This window comes from Amborella trichopoda, chromosome 3 (genome assembly GCF_054954075.1).
Source record: "Amborella trichopoda isolate Santa Cruz 75 chromosome 3, AtrichopodaSantaCruz75HAP2 v2.0, whole genome shotgun sequence".
Lineage (NCBI taxonomy): Eukaryota > Viridiplantae > Streptophyta > Magnoliopsida > Amborellales > Amborellaceae > Amborella > Amborella trichopoda.
Window position 1 is genome coordinate 60,697,994 of NC_142338.1, and position 18,851 is coordinate 60,716,844.

Genomic DNA, 18,851 nt, shown 5'->3' on the forward strand with positions numbered 1-18,851 from the left:
CACAAATTTGATGTCAAAATTCATAAAAATAAAATAAAAGATAAAATAATATAGAGACGTGATATTGTAACCTCCATTTAAAATAAACGGTTAGATAAGAGGAAATATATAAGTTTTATATTGCAGGGGAAGCATAAAAAAGCTTGCCTTTTGTTATCACATATGACATAGGCTCGAAGAGTTCACAGCCCCAAAATTTGGTGATGCTTTGAGGTTCCATTTTGTGCGAGGGAGTAAATGGATAATATACTCCCTAGAGAGCATGAAATCTTTGGGTTTTAACTTAATCGGATTTATAATCAATTTGTGGAAGATTTCATGGAAACATGCACCGAAATTTCGGCCGACACTGAAATATTTCGAAGTTAATGTATCAAGGAGATTACCTGAAATTTCCTTGGATTTTCGGTGCAGTGTATACACTCTGGTGGTTCACCTTTTTCTTTTTCTTTTTTTTCTTTTTCTTTTTCTTTTTTTTTGGCATTTTTTAGGTAGGTTTGGTGGTCCAACTTATCTATGTTTAGCACATATGAAACCACATGTTTAGATTTGACCTGTGGAGGACCACGCCACATCCAGCAACAGTAAAAATGTACGTTTACTCTCAGGGCAAAGAATACACGGTGTCTTGTATAACTTTCCAAAATTTATATAAGGTGTCAATCAAGGTTTAAAGACACGGCCTGGTAAACTGGATTGCTCATCCGAAAAGCTAGCCCGGATTGGCCATCCGACCGAGTAAACCAGCCAACAAAAAAATTTAAAAAAATAGAAAACAAAAAAATTTAAAAAAATTTAAAACAAAAAAATTGAAAATATTAAAAAATGAATGTATTAAAAAATGAAAGTGGGATCAGTTCCAAGTATTTAGGCAGAACTAGACTGGCCCTTTTGGTTTATGATCTGAAAGAGCCGGTTGTGCTCTGATTCACCATTGTTTTAGACACTGGTGTCCACCTTGCACTATAGAAGTAAGGCACACCTAAAAAATTCACCGAAAAAAGGTCATTTTGATGCCAAAATGCATTCTAGGTAATCATTCTGACCTCGAGATATATGAAAAAAAGATTTCAAGTCTTAAAAATAATACATCATGTAATTTATTATCTGAATTGTCCATTTTCAATATTTTCTAGTGCTTGTAAAATTGCTAGATCTACACTAGTTTTAAAGCTTTAAATTTTATAATTACATATGAAAATAGATTTTCAGACCATCATAGGGATTCTTGGCACTAAAACATCTTTCGGCATCTCTCATATTGTTGAGGGGGATTCTTTAAATGTAATTAAGTGGTGTACTGGAAGGTAAATATTATGTGGAGAATGGTGGAAATTTTCAGAAAAGTAATGGATTTGTATAGAGACGAACAAGCTAAGCAAGGTGTGCAAGCCCAAGATTTATGTGTGGAATAACATAAGGATTGGAAAGGGTTATTTGTGCTTTTACTATTTCTGTTGTATTGTTGTATTTGTAAATGATTTCAATTGTGTTCTATGCACTTGTATTGAATTTTTGAAGTAATAAAGGAAAGGAAATGTGGTTCTTGTAATATAAAAAGTTTGCATTCTAAACACTTAGATCTGACCATTGAAAAATTAAATGGTCTTTACGTAATCTTAGGATACTATTTTTTTCATGTCTTTATGACATTTTTTATTTTTATTTTTATTTTTTTGAGGTTAGCCCCTACGATGAGGAGGTTACATTGGGCTAAATTTGAGGTCCCAGTACTCCTAGATAGGATTTTGTTTGAAGGAGTAGATGGGTAATATGCTCCCTCTGGAGCATTTAAATGTTATAAATCTTTTGACTTCTAATATATTTTCATTGGAGTAAACTAGGATACAAGGTCCATTCCTAACTTGCTCATCAAAAATATATTTCTCAATATAAAATAACCTTGTTGATATGGGACTTATGGCTAACCTCACTATGGGTATAACCCCTTATGGCTAGCCTCACTATGGGTATAACCCTAATAGGGTAGAATGACATATCAAGATCATGGAACAGAATGGCAGGATTTATGTAACCAATCCCAATTAGTTGAAAAAAGATTTTAACAATGATAATGTATCTCTCTAACCTATATTTAATTGAAGTCTGAGTTTTTTTTCCCTTAGAAATTATACGGCCCCACCCAAAAAGGGCACCTCACCCTCTCTTTAATCCTTTTCGAAATCTGATTTCCCGTTCCTAGAAATGGGACTTCTTTAATGAAAGAAATTAGTAGCTTTACCTGTGTGCTCGATGGTTAAGAACTTCTGTTAAGAGGGCCATAGCACTATCTTTTTGCTTCTTTTTTTTTTTGACTAAATCCTAGTGCTTTTTCTATAATCAAGGTTTGAATCTTGGTTAATAAAAACAAAGGTCTTTAAATTTCCTTCTCATTCCCTCTCATTGATAAAGAGGGATTTTCCTACGACGTGTTGATCATAAATGTCAATTATCTACAAAAAGGAAATTGCAGCATCACACTAAAGTGGGGCCAGTCTACTAAATTACTAATGCAAGGCCCAAGAAAAGTGCTTGGAAAACTATTAAAGTTAGATTCCTAATCGTCTTTCATGGATATAGGATGCCAAATGGCTCAAATCCCACACCTTTCAAGTCCAAAATAAAAGAGCACAAACCATGACTCAAGTGCTTATTCTAGTTTTTTCGCTCTTTTAAAGGAAAAGAGAGCTGGGGATGAGGCCTAGTTTTTCCCTTTTTTAAAAAAAAGGAAAAGACAGCTGGGAATAGTGGTTCGGGGTGGATGCCTCAACATAATGTCCCACCCTTTATTCCCATGTGAACATATCAAAAAAAAAAAAGCATGACAATAGGGATAGCATGGTCCGTGACTGGTCTGTGTTTAAAATTTGGCAAAGTATAGAATGAGACGTATAAGGTGGTCACATTAATCTTGACCATTAAATGTAAAATTGGATGGCTATAATTATTCCATTGACCAAGTTCAAACTTTAAAAGAATTTTTCTTGAACTTTGTAACACATCCAAACAATCAAATTTCACATCGGATGGTTGCAAGTAATTGTGACCACCTTGTGTGTCATTATATACAATCCTTTAAAATTTATACAAAAACAATAACAAGGATTAGCTACAATGACTTGGTACAAGAATGGCACTACTTTTGAAATTTTGAGAATGCAGGGATCTCAAAAGAAGGGATGAAACTCATGGGTACTATTGTTTTGAGCTGCAGAAAAATTCCAAAACTCCGGCAAATGAAGAAGACCTGTGCTATACCGAATAACCGCCCCATCTACTGAATATCAGCCCCCAAAAAACAAACTATCAAACAATGCATTTTTCAACTGTCTCCATAAACTAAGTTCTCAAGAGCCAGGATTTCCAGATCGGGGGCTTGTCTAAATCATAGTTCAAATGTCACATGCTTGTCAACATGTTGTAGAAGTGCCCCAAACTTCTTACCTAGAAAATAAGGCTCCATACTTGGTTCTATATGAATAAACAAATAAACAAAGGGGGTAGTTTAGGAAGCTTAGTTCTTCATGTGGCTTCACATTACAGTCAAAAAATACTTAAGAAGGGAGGGTCCATCATCTTTTCAAAGATGTTGGGGGTTTAGGAGAACGACGAGACTGTCGAAAGAGAAATTGACAATTTCTTGTAATATCACTGCAGAATGATAGATGTGCCCACATTTATCCTACTACTATTCATCATCAAGGCCACGATCAGCTAAAAGCTACAACTGTAATGAAAATTAATTTATCCATAACATTAACGTAAAAAATAATTTCATTTTTTGCCCTATAAATAAATAACTTTAATGGCACTACATTTCACTTATATCCTATTTTATCAATAAATATATACCTCATTGCATTTATCTTCTCGAGCGCCATTCTTGATCTTGCTTAAAAGCATTCAGTCCTGTGCAGTTCTCAACAACCAATAACATGCTGGCACCTGTCATTCTCACCCCGATTCACCAACTGCACACCTCCATGTGTCAGTCATCTCCATGTGTCAATTGTAACCATTGCCAAATGTCAACAATCAGAAACTGCCACATACCCATCATTGTCCACGAAACAGATGATCACCTGACTCGCCGACCACCACCCAATAGTGCACAGCCATGTGTCATTCAATGTGCATCAATAGATGCCAGGTGGCAGTCACCCATTGCCCCTCCGGGCCCGCCTTCGCTTACCCAACAACTTGAGCATGTTATCAGTGACATCAAGGGGTTCCTCATTGTCATCATCATCATCATCATTCTTGGTTTTATCAGATGTATGAGTTAGCCAACCCAAAGCCTCAATGGCTGCATCTCTCTCAGCAAGTTGTTTGTTCTTCTTTGGCTTGCCCACAAATTGCATTCCCTTAAATTCTACAAGAGCTCTAAACTCATTGGTTTTGAGGTGTTTGGTCTTGTATCTTGGTGGGCTATGACCTGCTCTCATGAGTAGGGTTTGGAGTAAGCTTTTGGGGTTTGCACCATCTCTGGTTCGTGGGCCATCAGCGGGGGCCCTAATTTTCGTGGTCTCACGGCCGAAAACAAACCGGCCCTCACAATTATCGGATGATACGAGCTCTTGTATTGCACGCATCAAGTATTTGCCTGATTTGTGGATGTCCACGCTTGGATCCTCAAGCTGCAATTGGCCAAGACAGATTTCAGGAAGTGGAGACTCTTCCTCTCTCTCTCTCTCTCTCTCTCTCTCTCTCTCTCTCTCTTTCAAAAGCATCCATGCATGTACACATCAGAAGAGGACCGAACAAGAAAGCACATTCCAGATGCAAAAAACGGCATAAGGACCTAATCCTATCAGTAGGTCTGCAAGAACTTCGGCACAAGAGTAGTAGTTTAACTCACCTTCTGCTGGATAAGCATAAAGGAAGTAATCCTATCTGTGGATCTGCAAGAAGTTGATCTCAAGAGAAAGAGTTGAACTCACCTTCTGCTGGATAAGGTTTTCAAGCTCCTCCTTGAGTTTTAAATAGCAGTCTGCCAGGCTTGGCTCGAGGAATAAATCGATATAACCATCCAACATCTTCAAGTGTCCGGCCTGAAACAGAGAGTGCATCAGCTGCTTCTAATGTATGGATGAGTCCCACTTCAATGATGCATAACAAGCATAAAAAACATGCTTAAATGAGAGATTACCGCAGCTCCACGGACAAGATTGCCACCAAAAAGCATCAGTACGGAGTCCGCGACACCAGTAGAATCACGTATAAATACAGTGTTCACTTTGACTTTCTCGCTAAATACCAACCAAGGGTAAGGGATCGTATGATAGCGGGAATTTACTGAATTCTGAAGCACAGTGAGGAAGTTTAGATTCACACTGGAAACAAGATATGGCAAAATGCCACAAGGATGACAACTATTTCTGGTATAAATAGATACACACATACAGAGAGAGAGAGAGAGAGAGAGGTTCTTTCTTAGGAGACCTCTGAATTAAGATTGCTCTCTCTCTCTCTCTCTCTCTCTCTCTCTCTCTCTGAGTTGTTGACAGAAAAAATGCAACAAAGTATTCCATTTGAACTGCAATCACAGAGTCGAAATTCAGACATAATGTTGCAATGGTCAACACCATAAACAATGAAGCCCAAAACCCAAATCCTAATAGCAATCAGACTCAAAGGTCTCCTGAGAATATAATTTGTGAAAGTACGAATGAGAAAATATGGAATATGGAGAGAAACTCCACCACCAACTTACCGCATACAGTAGAACCTGCCCATCATCCATAGTTTTGAAGGACATCGACTTCTCTCTATGCTGCATATTAGATGGAATTCCAAACATTAAAAAAGTGAGCTTGGCTCTAAGAAGAGTGAGGATACATTAGCTAGCACACAGTTGCTTACCACAACAGACACAATACCAGGAAATAGGCCAGAACAAATGATTGAGCGAACCAATGATTGATCATGGCTCAATTGATTACACGTGCTCAAGTCTCCTTCTAATAAGCCAGCATCTTTGAGAATGTGGTTGAATTGCTTTCGAAGAGAATGGATAGCCTGGAATGTTTGAGCTGAGAGAAAATTCCTCCAGCAATATTCATAAGCCGAGCCTTCTCTCTCTGCGTCTTTCCACCCCTCATATGCACGGACAAGGGCCATATGGTCACTGTAGTCCTTTGCCGAGAATCTCGATTTTGCAGTCCCTGCTAGCTGTAACAGGAAACCCAGGGCCAAAAAGCTGGTGAATTTCCGTGATGCAAAATGCAAATTTCCAAGCTTTTCTAACAGCACCATTTTTAATTTATTGACAACATTTTCTGGGCTAAATTTCATATTTTAAAAGAGTATCTACTCACTGTGATTCAACTTTCAAGAAGAGCATTTACTAACTGTGGTTTAAATTGGGCCAAATTTCAGGTTATAGTGGGCAACATAATTTTGTTTGTTATTGTTATTTCAATTTTTTAAAACAGCAGAAACCAAATGTCTGAAGCAAACCATTCTTCAAAATTTTACTCCTCAATAGTCAATAATACGCTTCTGAAAAGGAAAATCACGAGGTGAACCCACCCAAAATGTATATGACCGAGTTGAAGCCAACTAAATAGCAGTTACAAATTTATAAAGTAAAATCTAGGAAGTTCAAATTCGATGAGGCCAGTTAAATAGCAATTACAAAAACAAGATCTGAAAGTCGCTAATTCCATTAAGTTATTATGACAAAAGACCATACATCTTTCTTGTCCTGAGGTAGCAGAAATGGATCCCTAACACTCAAACCAGAAACCACCGTGAGAATGGGATCGAGGCATCGAAATACAGCACCCATGACGAGCATCTTCCCAAGTTTTGGATCAACTGGAAGCATTGATAAATATCTCCCTGGACGGTTCAACAGCTCAGTTGGATACTTATGTTTAATTACACAGAAAACAGTTTGCCATCAGAATTTCAGTGATATCGAATGAAAATATATAGACTCACCAAGATTTGTTAGGTTCTCCTTCTCATCTAATGCACCAATTACTTTCAGAAATTCAACAGCATTTTGGACCTGCAAGGCATTCATAGAGTGGTATCACTTGACTGAGTATATGAAATGCTCATTTGTCTTAGTTTCTTACTTTTGATAGGTACACAAAAGGTAGCATATGTTTAGGAAAATCTCGAAGGCTTGAATGCAACCATCGAATTAACACTAAACCAGGGACCGAAAATTTTGTATGAACACGGAAAAACTCAGTCAACTCAACTTACCCACTTATGTTGTTTTTCAATAAACAAATCGCTTCTTCACTATGTATATTATTTTGATGTTGTTTTACTACACATGGCATTTACCAAGTGGTAGGTACTACCTATTACCAAAAATAAAACACGCAGAACACGCCCCAACCAGGAATTAAACATGCAATCTCATGGAAAAGTGCCACCAGTACTATCAAAGTACTCTTTAAGGGTTTTAGTAAAAGGATCTACTAATATAAAATATATACAATAGAAAATGACAATATCGGTCTTGGGCAATGGTTTTGGCAGAACTCAAGTAGGCCACAGAGTTCAAATTTTTCACCACAGCTCCAAACAAAGAGCCATGAGGTAAACACAAGAAAGTTTGTTGAAAGTATTCCTGGCTATATGTTTGAACATGGAAACAAAGCAACAAATCTCATGTTTTAAATTTTTTGGAGAGAAATTCTCAAGAGATTAAAACAATATATGGAAAATTGTAATCATAAATTCAAACGATAGGAATAGAGGTTTCCGAAAGTGTCAAAATATCTTGCCAAAATGCTACTGCAACTCAATTCACCATACGAAAGAGGACAGCACTATAACACAATGACTTGGATTAGAACAAGGTGCTTCGCTTATTTCGGAGTTAAAGATCACTTACAGCAAGAGGTTCAGGAGGCTGGAGAGCAGCTGACAAAAACTCCCCTATGGTCCCAAGTAGCAAACTTTTTATTTGCAAGCAAAGAGAATTCAAAGGAGTTCTGAGAAGTTCTGGAAGCTGATATTCCGCAAAAGCATCATATACACATCTTGGGTATAGATGGTAGCACTCTCCTGGCTGAACACGCCCAGCTCTACCCCTTCTCTGCAAGAAAATGGCAGTTTGAAGTAAAACAAAGTTAATTCATTTTTTTTTTGAGAAAGTAAGGTAATTCATATATTATAGGACTGCAAATGGTTTGTTTACTGCTAAAAGTCGTATATTCATCCAATACATCTGGAAAAGTCAAGAATCTCTTAAATACGTTTATGTTTTATCCCATTGCAAGGGAGAGGAGATGGAAAGCAACCAACAATGGCAGAGGTTGAAGTTATCAAGGTCTAAAAAAATATAGAAAAATTCAAACATAGCATTTGCTAAGAGTTGGCAAACTATATCTCTATTAAATCAAATGGAATTTTTTAATGTTTCTAGAGTCCGATATGAGTTCTAAAGATGACAATGAACAACAGAAAAATTATAAGGACCAATTATAAAGTTTTATGAAGAAGAGATGAATTTGATATAACCATGTTATCACTTATGCACTGGTAAAAACCCCTTTTTTATGCATCAACATGCAATGACTATATCAGGATACCAGTTTCTATTTCTTTCAACTAAGAGACCATGCAAAACTATACATTCAAATTTCAGTTCACGATAACGAGAAAGTAAGCCAAAGGAGGATACAAGATATCTTACCTGTCTAGCCGATGCCCGTGATATCCAAGAGGGTAAGAGACATGGAGTATTGTTTAAAGCATCATAAGTAGTCTCCTTTGCTTTTCCACAATCAACAACGAAAACAATATCATTGACTGTTATGCTTGCCTCTGCCATATTTGTAGCAAGAACAATTTTACGTATATTTGGTGAAGCCCTTTCAAAGATGAGTTTCTGCACAAATAAATCCCAGATATAGAAAAATTAAAAAAAACCATGAATAGAGAAGAAGAAGAAGAAGATAAGAAGACCCCATGGGATATCTTGTTGATTAAGTTCATAGTTCACTTAAATTTAATTGAATTCGAAATTGAATCACTACACTTCAAGTTAACTGTTTCTCAAAAAAAAACAATCACTACACTTCCAAGCAACATAGAAAACTTCCTACAGACTCCACATCCAAAAACTTCTAAAGATATCGGAAAAGATAATGCCAACTAAAACCCCTCACAGCATCTATAAGAAATAGACACAGCAACGGAGACATGCAAAACTGGACATATGCCCTAAACAAGACTAATATGCTCTTCCCAAACTACCCCATTAATTCTTTGACAATTTAACTCCTAAAAGTCCTATGGAACAAAGAAAACTAGAACATCCCTAATCCGATCTACATCAATGATCCCCTTCTGAAAAGAACATGCCCTCGAGTTAGAAAAAAACTTCACCATGCTTCCATTCTGCTTCATTTGAACCTCAGACTTGCTTTCGTGGTCAGTGATGTGATTCCACTACTCTGGTTGAATCCCTCTTAGATCTCTAGACTTCAATAATTGGTGTGTTATCATATATGCTGATATGCCCCCAAAAACAAGATTTTTAATTGAATGAACAGTCCTCTCGGTAAATGATCTTCTCCATTCCGACAAGGAACTTCATATATGGTAAGACTTCAAACTCCTAGTATCATACATTTGTATGTTCACCACAATAGCAAGGTTTGACAAATCTGCAATCCAGATCGGGAATCGCCAATCCATAATGGGAATCATTGAGGACTGTGCTGATGCCTAGTCATAATCGGCAATATAATATAATATATAGGCATTTTAAAAAAAAAATTTGAATGACTTTGGCTGTTTGACATTGCTTATATTTGGCTTTAAGGTTCGAGGTTTGAATATCCTCTATAAACCATTTCTTTTCTTTCTTTCTTTTTTTAACATAAGGAAAAAAAGGCACACTTCTCTGTTTGCTTTAATAGTTCAAAAAAGCATATGCATATACAGGGGCTCAAACCTTGGACCTTATGCAAAGGGCCAAAACGTCTAGCAGCTCTAGCCATGTAACCCACCCATGTTACGTTTTATAGATTTCATGCATTATATAATTTTTTTTTTTTTCCTTCTTTTTTCAAATTTAACTAGTTCACTGATCTGGCTGATCTAAATCCCCAATCTGACAAAACCAAATAGTCGATCCAACTGATCCAAATAGCGACAGGAGGATGGACGATCCACCCCACTAATCCGTTTTTTAAAGGGACGGTTCATCAAAAATAGTTTTCCCCTCAAGTGATTCCTCAATTGCATTTTCTTTATCTGAGAGGGTAGTTTCCCATAGACAAGGGTTTCACCATGAATGTCGAGGATGAAATTAGTCATCCCACTGTGTGACATGTAAAAAGCAGCATCCACAGATTGTGAATGCAAAATTTTGTACCTTGATTTAATATAATATACAGTCACCACTTCTCAAGATAAAAAAAGAATAGTAATCCCAAATAATTGGGGTAAGGCTTGGATGATGATGAATCCCACTTTCCATCATTGTATAAACAGTCACCACTTTTGAAGAAAAGGAAAGAATAGCGATCCCAAATAATTGGGATAAGGCTTGGATGATGATGAATCCCACTTTCCATCTCATCCCTATGATCTTGAGCATGTTCTATGAATTGAATCGCCACCATATCTGAGTCTCTCTTTTGCCATCTCTGCTAGCAGAGCACAGTTATGGAAGTTGTTCACATTGGTTCCCTGGGAATCCCCTTTCAAGTCATATCCATCTTCATGATCTAACTCTGGTTGACACATCACATGTTGTGTCTACTATTCTAATCTTCCTCGATTTTTTGAATTTTTTCCTCCATCCTGAGATTCCTTCATGAGCTCTTCTCCTTTCTACCACCATGATTTCTCACTGATTTCTTGGCAATCGGGCTCTGCTCTCATACTAGATAGTGCAAACTAGGAAAAGAGAACATGGAGAACACAAGAAGAACAAACCCAATGGGCTATATCGTTAATTAAATTCAAAATTCACCACTACGTTTTCAGGCAACATAGAAGACTTCTTATAACCTAAATCTAGATGCTTTATAAGAACCCCCCATCAATTCCCCATACAATGGAAGACAAAAAGTCACTAACCACCTCAAAGAATCTACTAAAAATCATAGTTATTGCATGCAGCTGAACAAGGCCTTATACAGCCACATCAAAGCAGATGTGCCCTTGGCCACACTGTAAATACCCACACTAGCGGGCCACCATGTCGTTCCTGCATATGCAGAGAGCATCACCCACTTATGTGTGCCCACTTATGCAGGCATAACATCCAACATTATGCACCCGAGCGGAAAAACACCCATGAATAAGAGCATGTAGACATTCGGGGGAAAGGGTTTGGAGGTGTATATAGCCCCCCCAAAGCCCCCTTAGAACCATTTTTTCATGGTTCTAAGGGGTTCAAAGTGTAGCAATTACATGTCAAAAAATAATAATAATAATAAATCAAATTGAAAGATTCCAATAAAATTTGGGGATTCTTTGAGCAAAAGTTCAAGTTTAGGTTGCACATTATTTTGAAGGATTTCGGATGAACATTTACCAAGTAGTCTAGGGTTTAAGTGGCAAGGAGATTAAAACCAAGAAATCAAATTTCTTTTGACTTCATGTTAGATATCTGAAGCAGATACATATTCGTTTGTGTTTTATTTAATCTAATGAATATGATGGATTAATTTATTTTAACTGCATTAGACTATTAGAGATAGAGATAGCAATTGTCTATGTTACACTATCAGGCTATTAGTGACTCAACAAATGGATATATTACAGATAAAAACAAAATGAAAGTGCTAATTATTACATAAATCGCATATTCATGTTGGTCTTTGCATTTTTATATTTTTTTAAAATTTTATCAATTTTATTAATCGCAATGTAAGTGATGCACTCACATAGGGACTATATCAAGCTTCATTGCGCATGGAGTCCACTTCGAGCACTTGATAACCTTGCTAAAAGTTAGACACCACATAAGAAATATGTAAAATTAAACCCAAAAAATAGACTAATACGCTCTTCCTAAACTACCCCCACTAATCTTTTGACAAATTACCCTTAAAACTCCTAGGGAAATAAGAAAATCAACTGATTTACATAAAAAATGAATGCACATCTTTTGAAACATTATATCATGTAGCAAGAAACAAAAACATGCAGACAACAGTAAAAACAGCCTTCAAAACTTCAGCACACCACCCTCTTCCATGCCATGTATGCTTACGATCTTTCCCATCAGACTCATTCAAGAATGAAACTCTTGAATAGGAAAATTTTGATCAACCAACTACAGAAAGTATTTAATCTTGATGGTTCTCAACAATATATTTCCCATTGTTTCAACTGCTGAAATGCACTGATTCCTAAAACGCATTACTCAGAGTAACCAAAAAGAAGCATACATTTCAAAGATGGAGTCTTCTACTGATATCATTAAACGAAAAAGGAAAAATAGAAGATCATAGATATATTAAAGTGTTCATATAAAAATAATAACTTCATACAAAAAGAAAGATTAATAAAAGCATTACTGATTTTAAACATTTTTGTTGATGATGAACCAAAATTACCACATATGAACCGTATGATAAAGATATCCAAAAGACAAACATAACATTTATTTAGGGAAATTCATCAAAAAGCACCCAAGATATGAACTATTTAACACTTCCCCAATTTCTTTTGATTTAATTTAAAAATCCCATCAAAGGAAAATAATCATGAGTTAGACTCGCTGACAAGTTGGATGTGTTTTGATTAATTAGTGAATGTTAAATAGCTGATATTTTTTTTGAACAAAGGTTAACTTGTTAAATAGCTGATATTGTAGGAGTAGTTTTATACACTTCCTATTAAATTATTACCTGCTCAGAAGTAGCCATTGATCCATGGCACGTAACTAATAAAACTCTGTTTGGATCTCCTAGTAGGGGATGTGCCTTAAGTTGATCTCTCAAACAACTAATATCATCCCAACCAGTCATGAAAACTAACACAGCACCTGGTCTTTCTTTTCGACATATATGGCACAAAACAGCCTCAATGAGATTGAATCCTATACAATCAGAATTCCAACAAGCCAAAGAATCGCGTGCCCTTGAACTATAATTTTCAAAACGTTCCTTTGAAAGAGCATCCTGCATGGTAATAATAATACAACACATCAAGAATACTGAATTTTAAGTAATCCACGATGAGTAAAATTAACAGTGATTCACTTGGTTTTAATAAGATAAAGGCTGGTTAAGCCTAGCCAAATATGGTACCTCCACAAGAGCAGTAAGTTGATTTTTCCTCTTCCGAGACATTAGTTGTCTCTGTGTCTTCCACAACTTCTCTTGGCCATAGTCATCCACTTGATTAAATGATGTCAGTTTATACCCAGTGATCTCTAAAATATCTTCTAAGAAATGTACTCTTACAGGATAGGTAAATCCCTGCAGTCATAACAAAGAAAAAAATTGACAACCTAGTGATGATAAATGCAGAGCAAAATTATCTGTAAACAAATGAACAATATACCAAGACAAAGCCAAACACAGATAGTAATTTACTGGAATGTGGACAGTTGGAGCTCCACCAAAAAAGTTTGAGAACAACTCCGCATTCAAAGTGGCACTCATTAATATCAATCTCAGGTCTCGGCGGCGTGGAAGAATATCCTTTAAAACAATCAACAAGAAGTCTGTATCAATAGACAGAGGTCAGAATATAAATGGTAGTTCTTGGATAATTTCAGAAAGGCAAAAAACGCACAAAGAAAGTAATACTAGATCAAATCATTCATCACATTACCTTCGTTCATTCCTCGTTCATGGATTTCATCCACAAAAACATGTGTTATACCATTTAAATTGCGGTCCGAAAGCAACCTCCTCAATAAGATACCACTGGTACAAAAAAGCAGATGCGTGTTTTTCCCTTTCATTCCTTCTAACCGAACTTTGTAACCAACCTATAACAAAAGCTTATATTGTACGAAAGATAGAGGAAAGAAGTTCTCCAGAAACAAGTTGCTTATATAGAAGTTAGACAAAATTGAATGCTAATAGTGCTTACAGATTCTCCTAGTTGATCTCCTCTCTCCGTAGCAACTCTTTCTGCAACAGCCATGGCAGATATTCTTCGAGGTTGTGTACAAATGATGCTACAGAATGCCCCACGACCAGATTCTATCTCAGACTCTAAAATATATTGAGGAAGCTGAGTGGTTTTACCGCATCCAGTCTCACCAGAAATGACTGTGACCTAAGATACATGTACTTCAATAGTAAAGAATATGCAACCCATAATGCCGATGGTAATTAAAATCTTTACCTACTAGCAACACACAAAAGCCAATGGATTGAACACCAAACAAATTTGTAAAACAGCTAAAGGCCAACAGCCTCTAGGAATCATTTTACTACTGTAACTTTGAAAACGTTGCTTAGTTTACAAAGGGAGTTTTTTCTTTTGTAACATGGAAGTCCCACTATAAAAGATCAGTCAGGCAGCTAGAAGCCTCATAAAATTCATTCCAATTGCATGGATTCTGAAAGATCAAAATATTTCATCCAGGTCATGCTTCACGTTGATGATATCCCAACGAGGTAACAATAACGAACTAACTCATGAGATGATCACTCAGTCCCTTCATCAATAGCCCAATATCTGATATTCCAGAGGGTGCCAGATTGCTTTGTCAACTTTAATAAAAAAAAATTCCAATTGTCATATAATTCTTTATGGATACAAGCCATCTAGAAACAAAACAAACACATATTCGCGAGTTCCCTATTATCATTTGACAATTTTGATCACCACACTCAACCAGAGAAATCTAATCAGTAGAGAGTATCGGCAGCACAACAAACCTGATTTCGTGCTATCCCTGCAAGCAATCTCTCCTTTTCCTTGTAAGCAGGAAGAGATTTCCGGAAAGATAGCATCCTTTGGCCCTCAGGTGATTCCTGTCATATAATGTTTACACTAACTCAATAGAAGAAACAGAACACCTTTCAAAAAATAAAAAGAGGAAAGAAAATAATGAAACAGAAAGAAACATAACACAACCACCTTACCAATGCAAGAAGAATGAATTTGAAATATACTTCATTGGACCGTTATGAATTGAGTACATAGAAAAATCAACAGATACTTCTCATTTTAAAATACAAATGAATCATCAGCTTAGGATGATAAAAACCACACCTGCCAAGATCGCTGTAAATTGCGCATTCTCAAACTTTTTCGCTGTAGGACCTTTTCTATGATGGAACCATCGAGAAAAGGATCATGGCTTTGCTCAGGCGATGCATCTTCACTCAGATTATCTTGTGCTTTCTCGACTGCACCGTCACCGAGATTGTCAGAATTTAACTCCATCCTATCAAGATGTTCTTGGAGTAAACCCTCTACCCTCCTCTGCAAACTAAGGGGAATAACAACCTGAGAGAAAAACATGGAGATACTATCAACCCAGATAAAATTAACCATCCAATAAAAAGGTTACTATCAAACTAACCACATACATATATTTACCTCTCTTTGGGGTCTCTTGTCATCAAGGTCCGGCCTATAATTGGGCAAAGGAACCTTGCTTGCAACAATCACTTTCCCATATTGTTCACTACGGAAATGACAAATATTAACGAGTACATAAAGCCCAACATCAAACAAGCATCCAATTTAAATAAAATCAAATCAAGGGGAAGAAATGAGTCCACCTGTAAAGGCCCATCCTTTTGGCAAGGTTAGATATTTGCTCATAGTCTCGTCTGTCTCTTTTATCTCTAGAAATAATCTCCTGTTCTTCTTGATTACGCGAGAGTAAACTGAGTTTCCATTTCCACTCATCAATGTTTGCCACAGAGGAAGAAGCCTGCAATTCAATTAGTATCATGTGTAAAATTGAGTGCCTTTCTTAAGAAAGGAGCTTCCTAATCAAATAGACAGACAAAAGAATAATACTTGAAGAAGACAAGTGCAACAAAATTGGTTCTACAATTTCCCATGATCAGACTAAGATTCAATTAGTCATCTCCAAATTATAAGACCAAAAATAAACCAACTTGTACTCATGCATAAAAATTAAAAAATATACAAACCGAAAGGTGCACTGGAAACAAGGTACTTAACAATTTTCAACATCTGGGAAACAAAACTAGTGTCCCAGTCCTTGGAAATTACTACAGAATTGTATGCAATGAAGAGAAAAAAATTGCTAAAACATTCTCAATATACTATGGGGAACAAATCTCATCTAAGCAATTCCCATAACCGTAGCAAAGTGAGTGCAAAACCTTCCATTACGAGGACAATATTATCACCCCAAAACTTGCTTTTTTAGTAGAATTGAAGTGTATCAACAATCAGTATCACAATAAAGTAAACATTATGTTACACAGCAGTTTAAATTTTGCGTAAAAATCGCGAATGCCCACCATCATCTCTATGTTAAGAGATTAGCAAGTCACGAGAATAACAAATCCAACTTGCCAGTCACCAAAATGGGCAGATGTGATTATTAGAAAAAACAAAACTGATAACATATAAAACATTCATACTGTTACCACAAAATCCAAATAGAATAGTAATTCATCAAAAAAAAATCCAAATGGAATTGTAAATTTAACTGCAAATAATAAATATATTATTAATACTAGTTATACAGTTAGCATTGTATTCTTACAAAATTATCATCATAATGCAAGGAATTTAGTTCTATTTTCCATATGTTCGATATGACACTGAATTTGAACCATAAAACAAAACAAATTTTCAATGTGACTCCGATTTGAACTGTAAAACAGAACAAATAATGCAACGATTGTCAATGGATATAATAAAATTCACAGAACACCGAACAATCTCTCTCTCCCTCCCTCTGTCCGTCCCTCCCTCTGTCCGTCCCTCCCTCTCACCTTGTGATTTTCGAACTCGCACTCATACTCGTCATCAGAAAACTGCTCAAGAGCATAGTTACAGTACTGCTGACTTCCCGAAGCAATGAATCTCAATCCACTCTCGATCCTTTTCTCGCCACTTAAGTAAACATGCAGCCTAAAAGGTCCCAATTTTGTAAATTTCAGGATATGAGCTAAAGGGTACATTGTAAAGATGCTACTGCTTACATGGTTACAGATAATTAGATGGACTGGTTTCTGGTTTCAAAATTGAAGTTAGGGTGAGAGAGAAGGGAGATAGAGTGCTTTGAAACAGGGCACTGCAAATTTCTAGGGTTTAGCGAAACTGGGTTCAGAGTTGTGGTGGAGAATACTGAGGTGTTAGGGCTAAGAATCAAGGTGAGGCGAGAGAGAGGACGGATTTTCGTCATTTCGCACGCGAGCAGTGGGGGGAAGGGCAAGGGGACCATGACAGAGCTTTGCATTAAGAAACACATGTAACATGGAAACCATGAACAATATTTAAAGACTATATTTGGATAGGTAGCTATCGTGTATGAAACCTTACGATAACTTGAAAATCAATTTTCATCTCTACTTAATAAATTTTTAAAGTTAAACAAATTATACAATACATTTATTTTTAAAACTTTAAATTATTTTTTTTCGTCTAGATATATCTTAACGTTGAGATGATGAATTTGAGGATTTTCCGATGTTGAAACTCTTTTTTAGAGTATTTTTTTAGGTGTACATCACTTGGACAATATGAGGTTGGCACTTTCGTTTTTTCTTCATATTGATGCATCTTAAGGTCGAGATGATGAATTTAACAGTTTCTCAACATTGAAATGCTCTCTAAAGGATTTTTTTATGTGCACATTACTTTGACATAACGATGTTGACACCTTACTTTTTATTAAAATTCTCAAGATGTTTCTCTTTGGGGATTGCAATCTTGAATAAAATGGGGTATTTAATAAGTTAGTCCATTTAAGTTGCTTGAGCTAAATAATATAATGATATGGATCCCCTTGCTTCCTCCAAATTCTAAACTCTTCACTAGAAATTATTGTTTTGGGATTCCAAACCCATAATAGGGAAGGATATTTTTACAACAAATCAAATGAGTGAACTATGACAACTTGGTTTGAGTGCCAAACCCAAAATAAGTTATTTTTAATCTTGAAATGTCAATCAGAACAAGCCAGACATTTTGGTTATTTTGCACACTTAAGTCCAAAGCGAAATAACTATAATACCATTGCTTGAGTAGGCTTCCAAACCCAAATGAGAGCATTGTGAGATTTTCATGTAATACTTGAGGAAATACTTGAGTTAAATGATTTTCTAAAATAACCAATTCATTGAGAAATTTGTTTGTTCCGCAACCTCAATTATGTGTTGCAGTGGTTTGATTGTCTTGATTTTTTTTTTCCCATACAATATAAGCTAATATTATCTATGTCGTCACAATAACAACAACATCGTGGATTCTACCATCCAAGTCAAGCTTGGATGATGATAAATGTGATTGCGAACACAAAGTTTGATAAATGAGTTTGGTGGAACTCAACCATTCATCACCGTCCAACCCATTGATAAATGTTGATAACATTACGGTCCTTAAGCTATTGCAGCCATAGAAATCGCATTATTCAGGCCATTTTAATATCCAAATGAATCGTTATATACTATGTTGGATAAAATGGATTCATTTGGATATTAAAATGAAGAAGTTTCTATAAGGCATGGGCTTTATGAAAACAAAATAAAAGCTTAATCTCGAATCCCCATCTGGAGGGCACTTTTGGCAATAAGATATCTATGATGGATCTAAAATCAATTTCCAATACCAAAAGTAAACTTTGAAACTCAAAAAATGATACAGATCTCTTAAATCTACAAACACTTATTTTTAGGATGAAATTGATGGTCTAGATAATTTGTTACAGAATACACTATTTTTAGAGCATAAATTCCTAA

General features: G+C 36.0%; 1 protein-coding gene across 7 annotated transcripts; it reads right to left on the reverse strand.

Annotated features, from left to right (window-relative positions):
• Positions 1-3,712: 3,712 nt before the first annotated feature.
• Positions 3,713-17,128, reverse strand: ABO6 (DEA(D/H)-box RNA helicase family protein). 7 transcript variants are annotated; one of them, XM_088861954.1, is made up of 19 exons: positions 16,884-17,128; positions 15,687-15,841; positions 15,502-15,589; positions 15,172-15,408; positions 14,835-14,930; positions 14,038-14,226; positions 13,774-13,933; positions 13,533-13,640; positions 13,245-13,415; positions 12,843-13,115; positions 8,663-8,857; positions 7,859-8,062; positions 6,946-7,015; positions 6,695-6,843; positions 5,863-6,171; positions 5,714-5,773; positions 5,150-5,302; positions 4,941-5,051; positions 3,713-4,637 (listed from the first exon to the last, which is right to left on the reverse strand). In XM_088861954.1, the coding sequence occupies exons 8-19, from the start codon at positions 13,599-13,601 to the stop codon at positions 4,158-4,160; spliced, it is 2,244 nt and encodes a 747-aa protein (XP_088718080.1). In that variant the 5' UTR covers positions 13,602-13,640; positions 13,774-13,933; positions 14,038-14,226; positions 14,835-14,930; positions 15,172-15,408; positions 15,502-15,589; positions 15,687-15,841; positions 16,884-17,128; the 3' UTR covers positions 3,713-4,157. The 7 variants fall into 7 exon arrangements, with proteins under 7 accessions (XP_088718080.1, XP_020527771.1, XP_088718076.1 ...); XM_020672112.2 differs by having other exon boundaries at positions 13,501-13,640; XM_088861950.1 differs by having other exon boundaries at positions 4,859-5,051; positions 13,501-13,640.
• Positions 17,129-18,851: the final 1,723 nt, after the last annotated feature.